Source organism: Lutra lutra, chromosome 15 (assembly GCF_902655055.1).
Source record: "Lutra lutra chromosome 15, mLutLut1.2, whole genome shotgun sequence".
Classification (NCBI taxonomy): domain Eukaryota; kingdom Metazoa; phylum Chordata; class Mammalia; order Carnivora; family Mustelidae; genus Lutra; species Lutra lutra.
The window spans coordinates 7,409,205-7,429,502 of record NC_062292.1 but is presented as its reverse complement, the minus strand read 5'-3'; the positions used below and the strand labels follow the sequence as shown (position 1 = coordinate 7,429,502).

The 20,298-nt window shown below is 40.9% G+C and overlaps 1 protein-coding gene across 3 annotated transcripts in view; it reads right to left on the bottom strand.

The window, feature by feature from the left end:
- Positions 1-20,298, bottom strand: part of WDR64 (WD repeat domain 64) — a 139,513-nt gene that overhangs the window by 60,653 nt on the left and 58,562 nt on the right. For all 3 annotated transcript variants that reach the window (XM_047703881.1, XM_047703882.1, XM_047703884.1), the window contains one exon: positions 11,038-11,177. In XM_047703881.1, the coding sequence (XP_047559837.1) occupies positions 11,038-11,177 (140 nt within the window). The remainder of the gene's footprint in view (positions 1-11,037; positions 11,178-20,298) is intronic.

Sequence of the window (20,298 nt, the reverse complement as noted above, 5' to 3'; positions counted from 1 at the left end):
TAGACCTGTTTCTAGACTGCTGCCCAGTGGGGCCAGATCGGGGAAGGTTACAGATATGGAAGATGGAGCATGAAGACATGTGTAAAAGAAACCGTAATTTTCAGAAAAACTGAGAGGAGGTTATCTTCATGAACTTGAGCTGAAAACCATGTCTTCAATAAGCACAAAAAGCATGAACCATAAAACATAGATTCATTTCACTGAATTAGAATTAAAAATCTCTGTTTAACCAAAGCCACAGTCACAAAGCCACAAGGGGTAGAAACAAGTCCAATGTTCATTGGCCAAGTTGGATACACATATCTTGTGCTTCCAACAGAATCCCATGTAGCAGTTAAAACAAGTGAACTAGACCTATATGTAAAAACATGGATTAATTTCAAAATACAGTGCTGAGGGGGAGAAAGGAAATTTCAGTAGGATTTATTCAGAGAGAACACTGAAACATACAAAATAAGACTATCCACAGTTGAATGACATCTATAAATGTACTAATGGTAATAAAACATAGTGCTCGTTCTAAGTTGAAAAGTCCAAAAACTCCTCTCCTTTGGACACACCTTCCATTGGTCACCCTTCTAATTCAGATGTCCTCCCCTGCAGATGCCCATACTACCCGTCTATACGTGTAGCAATTAGCATTTGTCATATGACGATTTGCCAACGGGCTTCTTTACTAAACTGTACTCCCTTGAGGGAGGAACATATGCTATTTATTTCCACAGTATCTTACGCGTTCTCTTCAGTTCGACTCGTTATTTAACTGGATTAGGGTCAGCTCGCTTGCTTATTCCCTGTCTTGGTCCAGGACCTTGTACGAACTTACAGAGGAGCAACACTGCATAGACAGAACTCACACTGGAACTGGATAAATCAATTAATAAACGGGACGGCACCAGCAGACAGAATTCACTGAGTCTGTTTTTAGGTGGTCTTCATATGTTAGCTACTTTGGAGGAAAGGGGAGTAGGGATAGGAGTGAGGCAGTGTTGATTCTAGCCCTGTTCCCTACTCATTTCCCTAGTCCTCCTCCCTACTCGTCTCCCTCAGGGGTTGACAGTGTTCCGGTGGTCCCTGTTAGTGCTTCAAAGCCTGAGAGACAGAGGGGAGCGGGGATTAGGAAGGGCGCGACCTTTGTGAGAGAGACATCATTGCTGTAGAAAGAAAATCTGAGAGGACAGGTGACTTCCACTAAGGAAGCTCTGTGTGCACAATGGAGTGTTAATGATAAATTAAATATTATGTATGTGTAAAATGGAAATTACAAAAGATATTCACCTCCTAGTGGCAGAAAACTAATGATTTCCAAACAAACTGGGAATGCAGGAGTTAGGAGGAAGGATTTTTTTTTAACATTGGGAAAAACTCAGCTGAAACACTGTAAGGCTTTGAGAATAGTTATCCATCCCTAAATGTCAAAGAGAAGAACAATAGAAAGCCCTCCCCTGAGGATTTTTTTGTGAGGGATAATTAATAAACAATGAGGAAGTAAAAACGTTTGAAAACTCTACGTGTATCTGCGCCAGGAGTAAGAGGACTGTTAGGATTCAACCAGGTTTCCTGGCTTTTCTTGCAAACTCAGTACCAATCACTAGTGTCCAAATGCATTAATGAAGTGCTCTTTTGGGGGCTTCTGGGTGGCTCAGTTGGTTAAGCGTTTGTCTTTGGCTCGGGTCATGATCTCAGGGTCCTGGGATGGAGTCCCATGTCAGGCTCCCTGCTCAGTGGGAAGTCTGCTTCTCACTCTCCCTCTGCTCCCCACTGCTCCTATACTCTCTCTCAAATAAATAAAACCTTAAAAAAATAAATAAAGGACTCTTTTTTTTTAAATCTTGGTGGGTATTATTATAAAGTGACCTAGAGCAAAGTATCTGATGTGTAGGAGTCGGCCTGAGATACATAAAAAAGGATTGTAAAAAGGGGCAAAACTGACATGACATGCACAATTCCTTATATGGCAAGTAATTCTGGAACGCCGAGCTAGGTGCTACAGAAGCAGAAGATCAGCAGAAGCACTATTACAGCCGTTTTTTGTTTGTTTGTTTGTTTGTTTTTTTAAAGATTTTATTTATTTATCTGACAGACAGAGATCACAAGTAGGCAGAGAGGCAGGCAGAGAGAGAGGAGGAGGCAGGCTCCCCGTGGAGCAGAGAGCCCGATGCGGGGCTCGATCCCAGGACCCTGGGATCATGACCCGAGCCGAAGGCAGAGGCTTAACCCACTGAGCCACCCAGGCGTCCCATTACAGCCACTTTTGAACAGACCTTCATCTGCTCAGGAGCGTAGATACAACACAAGGAATTATCATGCACTGTAAGGGTTATTTGAGCGGAAGTTTGAACACTGTGCTAAAACTTGTATTGGCAGAAATCTTTAGACTTGCACTATCATTTAGATAGCGGAAAGGGCATGAGGAATTCAGCATTTCTGATTGGTCAAGGGAAGCTGGGATTTTGCCAGCCTTTCTAATTTTACCCAACGACTACAAGAGGTTAATTAGATTTTAGACCCCAAATGAATCAGATTAAGGCTAGACGACTTTACGTTGAAGAGCCTGAAGATAGCTGCTATTATGACTCTTCTGAGGGCGACACAGTATTATAGACACATTCGGAATTTGAAAATAGATATGTATAACAGTGGTACAGATGGTAGGCATTCAACGTTACTTGTGTAGGAATTCAATGCAAAAACGTGTTTTTTAAGCTCTTACAAATAACAAGAAGAAAAAAAGTTTTTGCTACGTGGAATGAAAACTGTTAATTTGGTTGTCTGGTTCTCACATTTCTCCTGTGTGGTAACTGGCAAACAGAAATGAAAGGAAGCCAGCCAGGATGTCTTTAAAAAATTAACTTTTTAATGACCAAGTTATTAGATGTGCGTAGTAGGAAATTTCAAGCTGTACAAAAACCAAAGTCCCCTTTCACACCTCCCCCTCCTTCTGGGCTCTCCAGTTCTACTTCTTAGGTCAATGTCTGTTGCTAATACTGCCTCTGGAGACCGACAAGCTCAGCTGAATCCTCCTCCATCACTCACTAGCTGTGTGATCTTGGGCAAGTCACTAAACATCTTTGAGCCTTAGTTTTTACATTTGTAAGGGAGATTATACCAGAACCTATCTCATGCAGTTGTCACAAATATTAAATGAGGTCACACAGAGAAAGAGTTTACATCTACGTGAGGGCACATTTAACTACTTAAATTTACCTCATTCTTTCTAATGGCTGCATAGTATTCTGTTGTATGAATGCTTCATAATTTATTCTAATTAGTCCCCAACTGATGGAGGTAGGCTTATTTCTTTTATTTTCTTTTAGCAAAGTAATAGTGATGCAAAAATTATATGTAATTTTTGTATAGTAGTCTAAACATACCTGTTTGATAAATTCCTAGAAGTGGCATTTTTGTGTCAAAGGGTGTGAGCATTTTAAGTTTTGCTAGCTTGCCCTCTGTGATTACAATTTCATGTCTTTTTGATTCCAAGTTGCAAAACCACCTTGCATAATTAGCTCCAGTTCTTGAGGAGAGCCGAACCTGATGTTTTTGTCTTTACTAGGTTTTGCCATCAAAGATTTTTGGCAGTTCTGCATTAGTTACTCAACGAGGTTTTTAACTCCTTTCGGGCAGAGATTACATGAAACTATGTGCGGGCACTGGGCAGGATACAACGTGAGGCACTGAGCAGGGGCTCATGTATGGACTGATTCATATAAAGAGAGCAGGAAGTCAAGATTCCTGGTAGGATCGCTCAGGGACAGCCAGATTTCCAGCCAAAGAACCATGTCAGGCTTCTTCAAGAGTTCTATTTACTGAGACATGAAAGTTAATGTCAACAACACACCCAGGAAGTATAATTACTTTAGGTAGACTTTAGTGAACATGTATGTGTGTGCGTGCAAAGGTGTATTTATCAAGGGGTTTGAGGGTCCTGAAAGCTGATGGGAGTGGGGGTGGGGCCAAGGGGAAACAGTCCCACAGGACGAAACTCAGAAACATCATGACCCACCTTAAGCAAACATGCAATGACAGCAAAGTGTCCCAGGTTATATAACTAGAAAGTGATAGCCACGGACGGAAGGAAGCTTCATGTACGGGCTGGTTTCCCAGTGTCTTTGTAGGCATATCTGCTCCCGTGGCTCAGAACCACCAACAGGGTCTTCTTTTGAAGATGGTCAGTGAGCCGTCCTGGGGTTACAGACTGAAGGAGAACAAGGCCTGTACATAAGCAAAAAGCTAACTTTTTTGCTTCAGACTCTTCAAGTTGAGTGTGAATCCCAAAGCATGTGCCCCTGCTTCCTTTCTCTTAACTTGTGTGTTCTCTTCACAGTTGGTCACTTACATTCTATTAGCTGAAGGTTCATATCATACAGTGATCTTCCCCAGTAAATTCCAATAGTCACTCTGAAGAAAGATCTGAGACTAGAAACTCTTACCTCTTTTTTTTTTTTTTTTTTTAAGAAACTCTTACCTCTTGAGGATATTTCAAATCACAGTTTACCCAAAATGGAATGTCTCAAGAGCAATGCTAGGACTGAAGTTGGCAAATGCTAGGAGTAGTAAAATCAGGCTCTCAATCATGGATGCTTCCAATTATCCAAAAAGTAAGAAAAAAAAAAAACAGCTGGAATTTGGTTTCAATAATCCCATACGGAAAGAAAGCATAATGAGCTAAAGCCAGAAAATAGTTCTGATTTTTACAACTTAAAGGAAATATATTTTAAAGGGTCAGTTTTTCTTCCTATCCCTTGGTCTATTTCAAGTACCCACATTTTTTATTCACCAAAGAGAGATGAACTCCATTTTTCTCTTGGTGAAGTCTTCTTGGAGATGTGATATTTCACTGAGATTTAAAGGATGGCTTGGTGGGTATGGGACGAGAGTGATTGTAGACAAAGGCAGGAAAGCATGAAGACTTTGGGGAAGACTTGGGTGATGTTTAGACTATCCAAAGACAAGTAAGTAGCAACAAAACTAGAAGGACCATAGAGAACCTTAAACACTAGAAAAGAGAATTTGAATTTTATTTACAAGGTAAGGGGTGCCTCTGAAGATATGTAAGAAGGTACTGACAAGGTTGTAAGTGGATAAGGGAGTGATTAACATGAGACAGTGTATATTTGGGTAGTGGGGAGATGAGAGAAACTGAAGTAGGAGATCACGAGTGCCTTCTACTCTCTCTTTCTCTTTAAACTTGGAGCCCGTCAGCGGGTGTGAACTAAGATCATAGTGTGGGAACAAGAATGAGGTGCCAGATATGAGAGATGTTTCAGAGACTTGGAGACTGGCCAGTGGATGGCATTAGGGAAGCAGAAGTTTTAAAGTTGACTTTGAAGCTGGTCATGGTTCAGTGGGAAACAGCTGATATCATTAACAGCTGGAGGAAGACCAGAAGTCAGGAAAAGGGGATTCTAAGAGGAAAGCCAATTCAGATGTAGATAAGCAGGAATTTTGTAAAGGGTAAGTAAAAACCGAATGGTCCTTTTCAAGAAACCTTGAAGATAGGGATGTTGAGCATAACAAGAAGACAGATGCTGGCTGTTGAAAGAAGGTTCTGGATGGGGCAGTATTTGACTAGGAGAACGAGAGCAGGGATTCGATTCAGGAAGCAAGAGAAATGCTTGTCCTTGGGTGGGAGGAAAAGAAGAGAAAGTAGCAAAAAATACAGAAAAATTCAGAAAAATTTTGAGGTGGAAAAGATGGAAATTAATGAAGCAACATTGATATTCTTGGCTCAGCAGAAGATAAGGTAGCTTGTGAAGAGTGCAGAGGGGCATCAGGGGCTCTGAGAGTATAGAGATCCTGTTTAATTGTCATGTAGACTGGACAGGTACTCAGCAGGAGGTGAATATAAATGACTGAGTGGCGAACTCTAACAGACTCTTGAATACAGAGAACAAACAGGGTTGTTGGAGGGGAGGCAGGTGGGGTATGGGCTAACTGGGTGATGGGGATGAAGGAGAGCACTTGTTGGGATGAGCACTTGGTGTTATATGTAAATATAAATATAAATAAATATGTGTAAATGACGAGTCACTAAATTCTACACCTGAAACCAGTACAATGCTCTATGTTAGCTAACTTGAATTTAAATAAAAATAGAGAGATATAAATAAATAAATAAATGAGTAGCATCATCGGAAGCATGGGTCTTTGGAAAGCCTCCCCCCATCCCATGCCATAGACCACACCCATAATCTACATCAGTGTGGTCACAAAGGAAGTCCAGCACCAACACAGACAGATCAACATAAGTCCCGTCCCCGAGTGGGAGAGTGGAGGGCACCTGCCTTTCTCGTCACTGCTGATGTTTACGGAGGCCCCGTTACACACCAGGCACTGTGTTGTGTGCTCGCTTGCTAATCTCATTTCATCATCACAGCAACCCTGTGAGGAGGGTGTTCTGTTAGCCTCCTCAGTGATCTCAAATAACTCATCCAAGGTCACGGCCCGTAACAGTCAGAGTCAGACTGCAACTTAGGTCTGCCCACTTTTCGAGGCCATTCTCTTAGCCACACATCCTGGGAGCGAGACAATAGCATCATCTTCACTTGGGACAGTGTCTTCGACGTGGTCTTCAACAGGATGGCATCTAGCCAGTCTGCAGGCTAGGTCGCCAAGCCCTGTGGCTTGCTCCAACAATATTCACCTGGCTCCTGATTTCAAGACATTGCTTCTTGCTCTAGAGGACACTCCCAGCCTAGTGAAGCTGACTTCCAGAGTGAAAATTAAAAAACAAAAAAGCAACTGTTAACCCATTAGCCATCTGTTAGAAGTCATCAAAGCAAGCATGTCTCTCCTCAGCAGAAAGAAGAAAAAATCATCTTTGCTATCTAGACTTGTGCTTGAGAAAGTTGCCAGCCATGGTTCCCATTGGTTTTTGTCAAGGAGAGGAAAAGAAGTCTTTATTTCTCTCGCACCTGTCGGCATTGGTCAGCTCTCTGGGAGCAGGAGATGGGGTACAGTGAGCCCTTGACTAGAAACAAGGGTAGCAGCTGCAGAGGTAAGAAATATCCGAGCAGAGGGTCTGTAGAACCAGGAGAAAGGATGGAATCTGCTCTAAGGGCGTAGTAGTCACGTAACCAGCTGGCGATTTAGTAAAGCTTGACATGATGAAAACTTGTTTATGAAGAAATCTGAACAAATGTTAGATGTGTAAAAACATCTGTTAATTTTGCTGTAATTAATGATCCTAATAGTGATGACAGCTTCAGCCAAAACATGCATGTGCCTACTTTGCTGTTCATTTTGCCTCACAGACTTGTTTCCCAGGTCTTTGTGGGACTGGTGCCTCTGGTCATTCCGGTTTCCACTTTTTTGTCATCCCCTCAGAGGTGATTTGCAGTCACCGCACATGGTTGTGTTTTCTGTTCATTTTAATACTTTCCTTGCTGTCTTCCACTTTATTTGCTGCTTTGTTTGTCTCTCTCCTCCCCTAGAATGGAAACTTCCTGTGAAGTTTCTGCCTTCTGCCTCATTCTTCTCTCTCCGTGTCATTCAGTGCTCCCTCTCTGGAGCTCATTAGCCTCTGTCACATAATAGATGCTCAAGAAATAAATGCTTTCTGAATAAGTCATGAATGATCTCATTTAATCTTTATAACAATCCTGGAGGCAAACCTACATTTTACACATTTCCGTGTGGAAGATATTAAGTAATTTGCCAAGTGGAGCTGCTGGGATGCTTGAATGAGCATCAAGCTAAGACAACTCGCTCTGTTTACAAGAAACTGGAGAGCTGATATCCTGTGTCTGTTCACCCCTGGGCATGAGCAGCCTAAATGTTTGCTAGAAAGATATCTTTGTTTTCTTTCATTTCTCTAGAGGGGACTCCAGATCTCAATTCATAATGTGGTTTAATTTAAGCACCTCAAAACCTTCAGTGTCTTTCCAGTACCATTAAAATTCCTTTGTAGTTTAATTAAAATTAAAAATAGTTTCCTTATTATAAAAGCAATGCTTATTTACTGTAAAAAATTGAGAAGAAAAGAAAGAAAAGAAAAAAACACAAAAAAGAAAAAAAAATTAATCCATTCACAATCTTGCACTCGGGTAATCACTAGCATCTTGTTAATCTCCCCTGGTAATACAGGATCCCAAAGATACATTTTAAAATGGGTTAATTTGGGGGCAGTGAAGTGCTCAGCTGGTTAAGCATCCAAGTCTTGATTTGGGCTCAGGTCATGATCTCCAGGTCGTGAGATCAAGCCCTACGTGGGGCTCTGCTCTCAGCGCGGAGTCTGCTTGAGATTCTTTCTCTCCCTCTTCCTCTGCGCCTCCCCCCAAATAAATAAATCTTAAAAAAAATAAAATGGCTTAGTTTCTTACATACTGTTTCATGATATTTCAAATAATATATTGTTTAGATATTTTCACATTATTGTTCATCTATATCATGTTGAAAGTCAATATGTTTTGATTACGTGAAAGGATACATCGTAACTTGAGGAATGGAGGGGAGGGGGAATTAGAGGAGGGAATTCACAGGGTACAAACTTCCAGGTGCAAGATAAGTTAAGCCTTGGGGATGTCACATACAGCTCAGTGACTGCAGCTGACACTGCTGTGTGGTGTGCAGGGAAGTTGAGAAGAGAGTAGATCCTAAGAGTCCTTATCACAAGAAGAAACTCTTTTTTTTCTCCCTCCCCTTCCCTTCCTTTCCTTTCCTCCCCTCCTCTCCTCTTCTCTCCCCTCCACTCTCCTCCTTTCCTCTCCCCTCCCCTCTTCTCCTTTCCCTTTCTTTCCTTCCTTCCTTCTTTCCTTACTTTTCTTTCCCCTTTCTCTTTTCTCTCCTGCTTCCTCCCTCCCTCCCTTCCTTCCTCTCTCTCTTTCTTTGATGATGGATGCTACATTTAGCTGCCAGGTAGCTATGTGACCTTCTGCAGGTTACTTAGGTCTCATTTGCCTTTACATATGCAAAGCTGTGATAATTATAGGGTTGTTATTAGCAGCAAGTGAGTTTGAGTATGTAAAATATGGGCCACAGTATATGGCACTTGGTGAATATTTGATAAATGGTAATTATTTTGTAAAGATTTTACTGATTTTTTTTAGAGAGAGAAAGAGAACATGCATCTGTGTGCGTGAGTGGGGGAGAGGGTAGAGGGGATAACCCCAAGCAGACTTGGGACCCAGCTAAGCAGAGGGATCCAGGACCCTGAGGTCATAAGCTGAGGCGAAACTAAGAGTCAGTTGTTTAATGGACTGAGCCACCCAGGTGCCCCCAATAAATGTTAATTATTATAATTTATAGAAAGTTTGGATGTCTATGAGATCATATTTATTTTTCCTTTAGCCACAGGTGTTATGCTTAGGAATTACTCTTAGGCTATATGAATATTCACCTATATGAATATTTTCTTCTGGAAAATTCCAGAACTTCTATGTTTTTATATTTTACATTTAAGATCTTTAATATACATGGGATGTATTTTGTGGTTTGTTATGAAGTGATCATCTGATTATGTATTTTTTCCTTATATGTTTCCCAACAGTTAATGAACAAACTATCATTGCCCACAGACTTGGAGTGCTACTTTTATTATGTAAAAACTCCCATACACATGTGAACTCATTCTTGCCTTTTCTCTTTCCTCAGGGATGTGTCTTAACTAGTTCTGCATTGACTACTGCTCTGTTTCATTATTTGCGGCTTTAGGATATCTGTTAGTATCTGACAGGGAAAGAAAAATGCCAGCTTATAAGGCTATTTTCCAAAGTTTCTAAGATATTCTTGTATGTCAGTATTTTTTTTTAAGATTTTATTTATTTATTTGACAGAGATCACAAGTAGGCAGAAAGGGAGGCAAAGAGAGAGAGGAGGAAGCAGGCTCCCCGCTGAGCTGAGCAGAGAGCCTGATGCGGGGCTCGATCCCAGAACTCTGAGATCATGACCTGAGCCGGAGGTAGAGGCTTAACCCACTGAGCCACCCACGCCCCCTGTATGTCAGTATTTTTACATTAACACTAAACTTGGCAATCTGATACTTCAACAATCATGAATAGCATTAAAAAATAACAGCAAGGGGCGCCTGGGTGGCTCAGTGGGTTAAGCGTCTGCCTTCGGCTCAGGTCATAATCTCAGGGTCCTGGGATCAAGCCCTGCATCAGGCTCTCTGCTCAGCGGGGAGCCTGCTTCCCACCCCCTGCCTGCCTCTCTGTCTACTTGTGATCTCTCTCTGTCAAATAAATAAATAAAATCTTTAAAAGTAAATAAATAAAAATTAATTAAAAATAACAGCTTTAAAAATAGCTTCATTTGATGGAGAATACCTTTTACAGTACCATAGTCCTATGTGGAAACAGCATGTTCCTCCATTCATGTTCTTAAATAAAAGTACATCAGAAAAACTTCAGAGTTATCTTAATATTAATAGTGAATATTGTTTTTTAAGGTTATTTCTAGGTATTTCACATTTTTTTTTGCTCTTGTGAATGCTAGCTTTTTGACCAGTGTGGTTACTGCTCTTACACAGAAATTTATTTTTTTAGAAATGGCTATTGTCACGAGCCACGTTACTAACTTATCTGCTCTTGAAATTTCAAGCTGATTTTGTGTGTCAATTGTACTTCAAATTTAAAAATTTAAGGCGATCTTTTTGAATTTTTCATGGAGACAATCGCAGTATTTGCAAATACAATGATTCCGTCTTCTCATATCTCATATTCGTAACTCTTTTTTTATTTTCTTATTTGAGCACATTGGTTAGAACATGTTAAATTCTGTTTAATGACAGCCACTATGACAGAAGCCTCACACTTTCTGTCTTGGCCCAAAATGTCCTGTCTGCAACGGGAGGGCCATACTGGCTCCTTCCCAGCGCCTCCTCCCTGAACGCCTGTCTTTCGATGTATTCTTCCCTACGCCCTCGTCAGCAGAAACCCGGCAGGAACGGTGGCTCATCATTTCCATCTCCTTCCTGACAATATTCTTCTCAGTGATAGCAGCTATTTCAGTCAAAAACTCTATGTGTTCTAGTTTTTCCAGTAGCTGATTTTAGGGGGAAATGCGACTGGTTTCATTTATGTTGTTTTCTGTTACCTTTGCTGAGGAGAGGCTGATGATGTGTTGATCTTTCTCATTTGTTACGATCTCCGTGATGCTGAACATGTGCCCCACGAGCTTCCCCACCGGCTTGGTGCTGATGTTGGGGTGCCACAAACGGAGCACCTTGTCATCTCCTGGAAAGGGCGACATGGTGGGGGTTATTAGTTTTCTCCACGACACAGCTGCTCAGAGTTTAAAGAGTCCCTCTCACTCAATCATAACCTTATTGTCCTTCTAATATCAAGTCACAGTCTGCTTCTTCCAGGACGCCCTCTAGGACTGACTTGTTTTGGAACCCCTTCCTCCTGTCAAGGCTGTTTGGAAATAATTGTATTTACACACACAAATGTGAATCCTTATAAATATTTTATGAGTCCTTTTCTTGATTCAGTACTTTCCCACTCATTCATGGATTAATGTATTATTTATGCTTTATTTACTTCCCAAAGTATTTTAGACAGCTGTTCTTTTGTTTTCACATTCAGAGGAAGAGGAAAATTACACATAATCTCTACCATTATAACAAATCAAATGTCTCCATCTTCCCTTCTAGCACATATCCATAAGCATATATAATTTGCCTGTAGTTACATCCATAGCATACATACTATTTTTTTAATTGTTAAAATCATATTGGATACACAGTAAAAGATTTACACAATATGGTAGGGTATAATTTTTGTCAAAAATGTCTTCTTTTTGGGGCAGCTGGGTGGCTCAGTGAGTTAAGCCTCTGCCTTCAGCTCCAGTCATGATCTCAGAGTCCTGGGATCAAGCTCCACATCAGGCTCTCTGCTCAGCAGGGATCCTGCTTCCCCCATACCCCCTGCCTGCCTCTCTGTCTACTTGTGATCTTTGTCTGTCAAATAAACAAAAAAAATCTTAAAAAGAAAAAAATCTCATATTGTTAGGTTGCTTTCCAAAATGATCGTACTAAATGCCAAGGCCATCAACTATATATGATTATACCAGTTTCATCAGATTCTGGCCAGCGCACAGATATTATCATGTTTTAAAATATTTGCTATTTTAATGTCTAAAATGAAACTTTGTTTTTATTTAATTTATATGACAGCTGATGCTGCTGAGTATTTTCTTTCATGTATATCTGCTAATTGTATCTCCTCCTGTGAATTTTTTGATCATATCCTATACCCATGGTCCATTAGAATTCTGGTGGTAGTAAAAATTAAAATTTAATAAAATTGTATTATCATATGCACACACATTCAGCTTTATGGTAAAGACAGGCTAGCTGTTCACCACACCTTTAGCTGTCTCTTGTTGGGCGCATAGCTAGATTACATTTCCCAGGTTCCCTTACAGTTAGATGTGGTCAGATTATTGACTATCAGCCAGTAAACTAAGAGAATTGATTTAGATTTTACATGACTCGCAAGAAATACATTTCCATTTTGTCTGAGTCGTTACACATCTTGGGTTTATTTGTTACAGCATCTAGTATTACCTGAACTAATGCATAGTCATAGTCTAATTGTTTTTCTTTTAATTAATTATTTATTTATTTTTAAAAGATTTTATTTATTTATTTGACAGAGATCACAAGTAGGCAGAGAGGCAGGCAGAGAGAGAGGGGGAAGCAGGCTACCCGCTGAGCAGAGAGCCCGATGTGGGACTCCATCCCAGGACCTTGAGATCATGACCTGAGCTGAAGGCAGAGGCTTAACCCACTAAGCCACCCAGGCGCCCCAACTTTTTTTTAATTAAATGATTTGCTTTAATTTAATGATTTAAATATGATTTGTCCAGAATCACATATCAGAAAATGGTATCACAGTAGGAATATTTGGTGCATTCTTGAGCATCTTATTTATTTCCGGACCTTCAGGGCACTAGGAAAAAAAGATTAAATAATAACATTACAGCCTAAGTTATAATTTATATGTAACCTAAGTTATAAACTCACAATTTATATATTAACAAAATCTAAAATTCAAAGTGGTCGTGTTAGTTAATCAGGTAGCATATATTTTGTAGCCCACAGGATGAATTTGCTGATATATATTGGACTTTTTATGGAAATATACTTGCACACTCTGAAAGAACCAGTCAGTTACGTGGGAGAATTAGGTGACTTGCCAGTTGGATATTCATAACCCAGGGAAATGTGATAGACACAGATATTTTCATAATTCCATGATTATGTTGTCTGGCTCCATGAAAAAAGGGAAAAGAGTATTTTCTTAACCTTTTTCTTTCTCCCCTTTGCATATTCTAAACCATTCTTCAAATCGTAGCCTGACTGTATTTCCAAGACTATTTCAGAATGTCTTCATAGTCTTTAAAACCAAGAGCCCCTCCCTATGTGCCCCTTGCCCCTGGCATCTTTTATAATTAATGACCCAATTTTCTGGACCATCCACTTAAAAGCAGAACTTATTTCTTATTATACCATCTTGAGTGTGTAACCCACAGTAGGAGTTCACATATTTATTGAGCTCCCATAACTTCAATCTTGGGATGCTGAATCCTGGCCCAGAGGTTTAACTACCTAGTGGCACAAGAGAGGGAAAACATGTATCCAAACAAAAATAAGCCTCTGTTGAATGTTCTCCTGATTCCTGTTTCATTCCAGAGGTCCCTGGGGACCTGAGTCTTACTAGAGATAGGCTGAAAAATCTCAGGGCCATAGCTCACTCTTACTTTCCATTTTTCCGGCAACTGGTATGGATAGAATTACTTCCCCAAAATTCAAATGATGAAACCTTGACCCCTAATGTGATGGTATTTGGAAATGGGGCTTTTGGGAGATAATTAATTTTAAATGAAGTTACCAGAGTTGGGACCTAATGATGGGATTAGTGTCCTTGTAAGAAGAGACCAGAGAGCTCGCTTACTCGCTGTCTGAGAGCGAGAAAACAGGATCTGCAGGCCATCTAGAGGGCTCTCATAGACATTGACCACATCCTGGCACTTTGGCTTTGGACTTCCAACCTCTAAAACTGTGAGAAATAAATTCCTGCTGTTTAAACCACCCAGCCTATGGTATTTTGTTATGGCAAACTAAGCTGACCAAGACAGCACCCAAGATATTTTAAGGACTATTTTCAATGGGCAAGTGGGATATTTTCTTTCTTTGTTTCTTTGTTTCATTTCCTTGTTTCTTTGTTTTTTTCTTTACGTAGGATATTTTTTTAAACTTAAAACTTCCATGTTATCCTTATTAACAAGAAGAAAAATATCTTTTTTTTTTTTAAAGATTTTATTTATTTATTTGTCAGAGAGCAAGAGCGAGCACAGGCAGACAGAATGTCAGGCAGAGGCAGAGGGAGAAGCAGGTTCCCTGACAAGCAAGGAGCCCGATGTGGGACTCGATCCCAGGACGCTGGGATCATGACCTGAGCCGAAGGCAGCCGCTTAACCAACTGAGCCACCCAGGCGTCCCAAGAAGAAAAATATCTTGAGAAATTACTGTACACTTGACATTTTGCTAGATGTTGAAGATACAAAAAAATTCTAGATACTGACCCTACTGAAAGTCTTTTTTTTTTCTTCAGAAGACCAAAACATTCCCTTTCAGACTCAGTTCCAACCCTTCCTTCCTAATGCTGCCCCTGATCACCGTCCCCAGCCTCAGATGGCGTTAAGGCTGCTTCTTCCCATTCTGAGGGTGTTTGCTTCAGATTTTGTTTATGGCATGAACTCTATCCAGCCATTGAGGTTTGTATAAAGATCTGTTTACCCATTATCTGGTGAGGCCATATTTCTCATCTATAGCGTTTGACAAATAGCAAGTACGTAATATGTGTTTGCTAAGTAAGTGAGTTGGCTAATCGAGAGACTCATGAAGTGCTTAAAAAATACTGATTTTGGGAAAATCTACCTTGATTTGAAACAGGGCTCTATAGCTCATGAGCCTTATGGCTCAAAGAAGTGATCTCACCTCCTGTGTCTGGGTTTCCTTATCTGTATATATAATGGGTATGACCAGAATTTATGTCATAACCTCATTGTGAGACTAAATGGGGTCATCCATGGATAATCTAAGCGGTTCCTGGAATATGAGCTAATTCTACTCTGTTTTTCTAAGTCCCTGCCATTTGCAACACGTTTTATAAAATGCTTGGGGGAGAGAGAAAGGAACTGATACACAGATGTATGAAACATGGGCCCTGCTCTGGAGAGTTTGAAATCTAGTGGTAGCACTAGGGCAAGCATAAAAGTTATAGGGGGAAAGGAAGTAGTCACAGAAAATAACAATATGAAGGTGTCTTAATACTCTAAACAATACATTATGGTTCATTAGGGGTTAATTCCTTGTTCCTTTGTTATTTTCCATTTATTTTCAGTTTCTCTCTTTCTTTTTGTTAATCAGGATTCTGATAAAGCCACATATAAAGATAGAATTGTCTTTCCTTTAGCAAGTTCTTATCTCAGCTGGTGAGTCAGTGGATCCAAATGTCTCACTCTTGAGGACATGAGCTGGCTCAGTGCACAGAGAAAAGGAAGGGAGGGAGGGACTGTGGGAACCAGGTTACAGTGGTCCCGGTGGTCCAGGGGGGAGGAGCAGGAGCTGGAAGCAAAGAGGCAGACTGGAGCTCCCAGCTGCCTAGTCACATGTCAGGTGATGAGTTGAGGTAAATCATTCTCTCTTCTGGGGCCTCAATTTTCTTATCTGTATAGTTTTGATCTCCCAAGATTCCTTCCCACTCTGAAGTTTTATGATTGTGTGCTATGGAAGGAGAGGTTACAACAGTGAGAATACAGAGCAATCTGGAATTGTAAAGGTCATGAGATAATTCCCTTAAAGCAATATCTTGCTTGCGTTGACTTTTTGCTGGCAATGGCTGAGAAGTCTCGTCCTTGCTGCAGTATGTTCAGAACCTGAGCCTCGGGCCCCCAAGCGGTTGGCCAGGCTGCCCCTGAACTGGACTTTGTCACTCCTGGAAGATGAGGTCAGGCTACCCTTAGAAGGAAATCTGTGACTTGGGTGCCACAGGAAGAAGGATACAACGGAAGACTGCCATGTGGGAAACGAGGCAAACAAAGAGCTTTGTCCAGTGTGCATTATGAAGGAAGCCCCGTCTTACGGAGGTCTCCTCCAGTCGGCTACCAGAGGTCTTCCAGCTCTGCTTACTTTCTGATGATAGCAGTGGAATCCTCATGTTATCTGTGCGGTGGTTTTTTAGAGCCAGAATGACCAGAAATGGAGGTGATACTAAGCTCTGAATGCCAACAGTGTTTAATCCACATTGTTGTTATTATGATTATGAATCTGTTCCATGTGTCCCATGAATTCAGTTCCATGAATCTGCTCGTGCGCCACGTGGTATCACAGCTGTGTATTAACATGCCCTATTCGTACCACTAAATTTTGAATTCTTGAAGGTTAAAATGCAACCTGATCTCTCTGATTCATGACGCCTAGTCTGTAGCAGTTGTGCAAGACACGCTGGTTGAATGAAACATTAACAGATGCACACAGAGCCCCCAGATTATCTTGGATGGCAGAGAATGATTTTTCTACATCGAACCGCCCAAAGTAGGAGTTTAACTCTTAAAATGGCCGATAGAGACAATCATGAGCTAAAAAGAAATGCTCAGGAAGTTTGCGATTTTATTTGGTTTTGTTTTTGTTTAAGTACTTTGTCCTGGTTTGGCTTTGTTTTCTCCAGTTCATCAAACGTCCCTGCAAATTTCACACATTCAGCTACGCCTCACGAAGCTGCTTTCATAGTATGTGTTGAGTCATCAGCTGGGCTACACGGTACATTTAGCAACATGCTCGGCTGAGTCACTCATCAACAAAAGTATTCTCCTGAGGAAAACGTGTCCTAGTCACTAAGGAATTGCATCTTCTACTAACAGAGGCTCCGTAGCTGTGACCATTTAATAATTTTTGCACGGTGAGAAGTATCAGTTGCTTGTCAGTCATGCTGCTAAATGTTTCGTTTTGGTGAGGGAGCTAGAAAAATAAGATTCCAAAGCTGTAGCTGGCCATCTCACAATATAATGAGTGTTGAGGTTCACGAAGGTCAAACATCTTAATCCGTAAACACGAAAATGATTTGAATCCCAGAACTGGACCAAACACATTTTTTCCCCTCAGAAATGATTAAAATGCTTAAGATGACAAACTGTATGAAAGCTGGTCAATTCTTAACATTTTGAAGTATTTTGTGTGAGAACAAAGGGCTGGTCAAAGGAGTTGGTTAAGATTAATGGGACAGCTTGTCTTTTCAGAACAATCAGATTTTAGAAATGGGATCTCACTTCAACTGCACCATTTTACTTTCTCGGAGGGTTTCCTGTGAAGGGTTTGAGTTGAAGGAGGACAGAAGGCCACAATTGTCACAGAACTGAAGACCTGCCCTGTTGAGGGCAGTATCCCTCGCACTTTCATTCTGGGGCGATTTCGCTGCTTCCTCTCTGAGGACCACTGTGTTCTTTCCCTCTCATCCCTGGAGCACCCACCTCTTCCTCTCGACTGGTTGGGGCCATTTCCCTCACAAGGAAGAAGCCAAGACAGTCAACTCAGCAAAGGGCAGCAGGGATCCAGAAAGTGTAATATAAGCATGCCACTTCTTTTTTTTTTTTGAAAACATGTAATTTTAGTATTCATTCCCTTATGAGTTCTAGACTTTGGCATGGAGCTCTTCAAAGGATAACCTCAATTAGCACAGCTCAAAGACTTGGACCCCTGTTCGTTCTTAGAATCATCACTACCAGGCGCCATGAAACTTGCTCCCAGTCCAAGACATAACCCCCACATTCTACTCTGCAGACTTCTTACCCATATACTTTGCTTTCTTTCTTTAATGTCCTTAGTTGAAATTTAGAAGTCTGTGGCCCATTAATGCCTCATTTTTCTGAGTGCACAGAGCTCTGACTATACACTGAGTACCAGTAAGTTACAATATACCTGATTGGCAGAGAGGGTTCCAAATTTTCCAAAGGACATCTTAATTTATCTCCCTATGAACAGGAATTTCTTTAAACAACAGAATCAGAATTCTTTAAGCTCAATGGGATCTTGGAATTCTTGTAGTCTAACTTCCTCATTTTACCAGATATGGAACGTGAGCAACGGGAGATTATGTGAGAGCTAAAAATCATAAGGCTGGTTAGTGTCCGGGCTATGAATAAAACCACCTCTTCTAACTTTCAATGCATTGTTTTTGCTTGTTTTGCTCTCCAGTAGATTGCTATGTAATTTGTTAAAAATAATATTCGAACCGTAAGCTAGTTTTACGTAAGTGTTGTTGAAGGGCCAAAGTGGAGCACAAATTACAATATGAATACTGTGCATTTGCTAAAAAAATTTTTAGCTCTATGTCCTCAGGGAAGATTGCCAGGTGTGAAGTGAGAATGTAGCTATCTTCACACAGTTGGCCCTTGAACAACATGGGTTTGAACTGCGTGGACCCACTTATACACAGATCTTTTTTTTTAAGTAAATACACTACAGAACTATAAATTCATATTTTTCTCTTATGATTTTCTTAACATTTTCTTCTCTCTAGTTTACTTTATTGTAAGAACACAACATATAATATACAGAACATACAAAATACGTGTGAATGCAAAGTTTACATTATCTGTAAGTTTTCCAGTCAACGGTAGGCTACTAGTAGTTAGTTGTGGGAGTTCAACATTACATGTGGACTTTCTACTGTCAGTGGTGGTGGGGGGGGTTGACTGGTGCCCCGGACCACTGTGTTGTTCAAGGGTCAACGGTACTTACAATATCAGCATTTCAGGGCTGAGGCAGGCTAGTCTTAGTAGAAAACCAAACGTCATAGCTGTGTGTGTGTTGGGGGAAGGAATTTGAAGAAATCTCACGTGGAAGGAGCCGGGAGCACTTACTCATCAAACATTTTTGCTCTTTTAATAAATATTATTGCTCAAAGCATTTTCCAAATGGTACATGTGTTGATCTTTTGGATGGCAGAGCTTTCTTAAAAATTGTGTTTGCTCTTTCCCTTCCTAATGTTCAGATCTCCAGTATAGGCCATTTCTTGATGTTTACTTGAGTTTCTGCATTGCTCATTTATATCTTTCAGGTCCACATGCTCCTTGTTGAAGGTGACTCTGATCTTGAGGTGCCCCTGGGAGTTCATCTCACTCACCCTGGCAGACTGGGGGCTCTCACAACCCTTAGATCCAACTGGGTCTTTTTTCATCACCAGAAGGAGCATACTCCCAGGTATCTAATCCCACCTGACATTCAAGCTCAAACTTGAGATGTGTTTGCTCTCTTTCCCGTGTGAGCACCCTCTTCCTGATCTCTGGTAACAATACAGTTGCTACTCTTCCGTTTTCCCCACCTTACAAACTCAGAGCTAATTGATCCCTCTTATTAATCCCAATGTCATTCCGGCTTCAGGTTTTATGACTGATTTCTTTCCCATGGGATTGGCTCTGTCCTGTCTTCTTCCATTTCACTTGCAATAATCAGACCCTCACCACTTCACTCATGACTCCCGGAACAGCTTCCTGACTGGAACCTCCCATTTCATTTTATTCCAACAAAACCTCCACACTTTTGTCAACATGACTTTGTCTATGTGTTGTAGACAGATTGAATAAATATTTGTTGAAAATCTACTATGTGCCAGGCATACATTATCTCAATTAATCTTAAGCACCACCATATGAAGTATGTGTGTTTTTGTTATTGTATTATTATTAGCAAATTTATATTGTGCACTTACTGTGTGCTAAGTACTTTATTCAAATTTGCTTAATTCTTATAATAATCTTATGAGTGGTTACTATCATCCAGTCCCACTTTAGAGTAGACTGAAACTTAAAGGGATTAAATGACCTGCCCGAGGCCATACAACTTGCTAGAAAGACAACCAGGATTTGCACCCAGACGGTCTGACTCCAGAGCCCAGACTCGAAGCCATCCTACTGTATTAGCACCCTAGGGTTAGAGGTGACAAGTCTGAGGCTTGAGGAACGTTTCTATCCTCCACCTTCCCCTCCGAGCCACACATACCATACTCTCCACAGACGACCGTGTGTCCTATGTTCCATCCTCCTTAACCCTTAAACATTAGAACGCTTCCGGGCTCTCTCCTTGGCCTCTTTTCTGCTAACTCTAAAACACTGGCCCTTGACCCTTTTGGACATGAACCCCATTGAGGACTTGATAACATTTTGGACTATCTCTGCAGAAAAATGCACATAGACACACAAGTTTCAATAGGCCACAGGGGACCCCAGAATTCCTCTAAAGCCTGCACAGGGGCCCCAGGCTGGGATCTCATGCTCTCATACACTGAAATA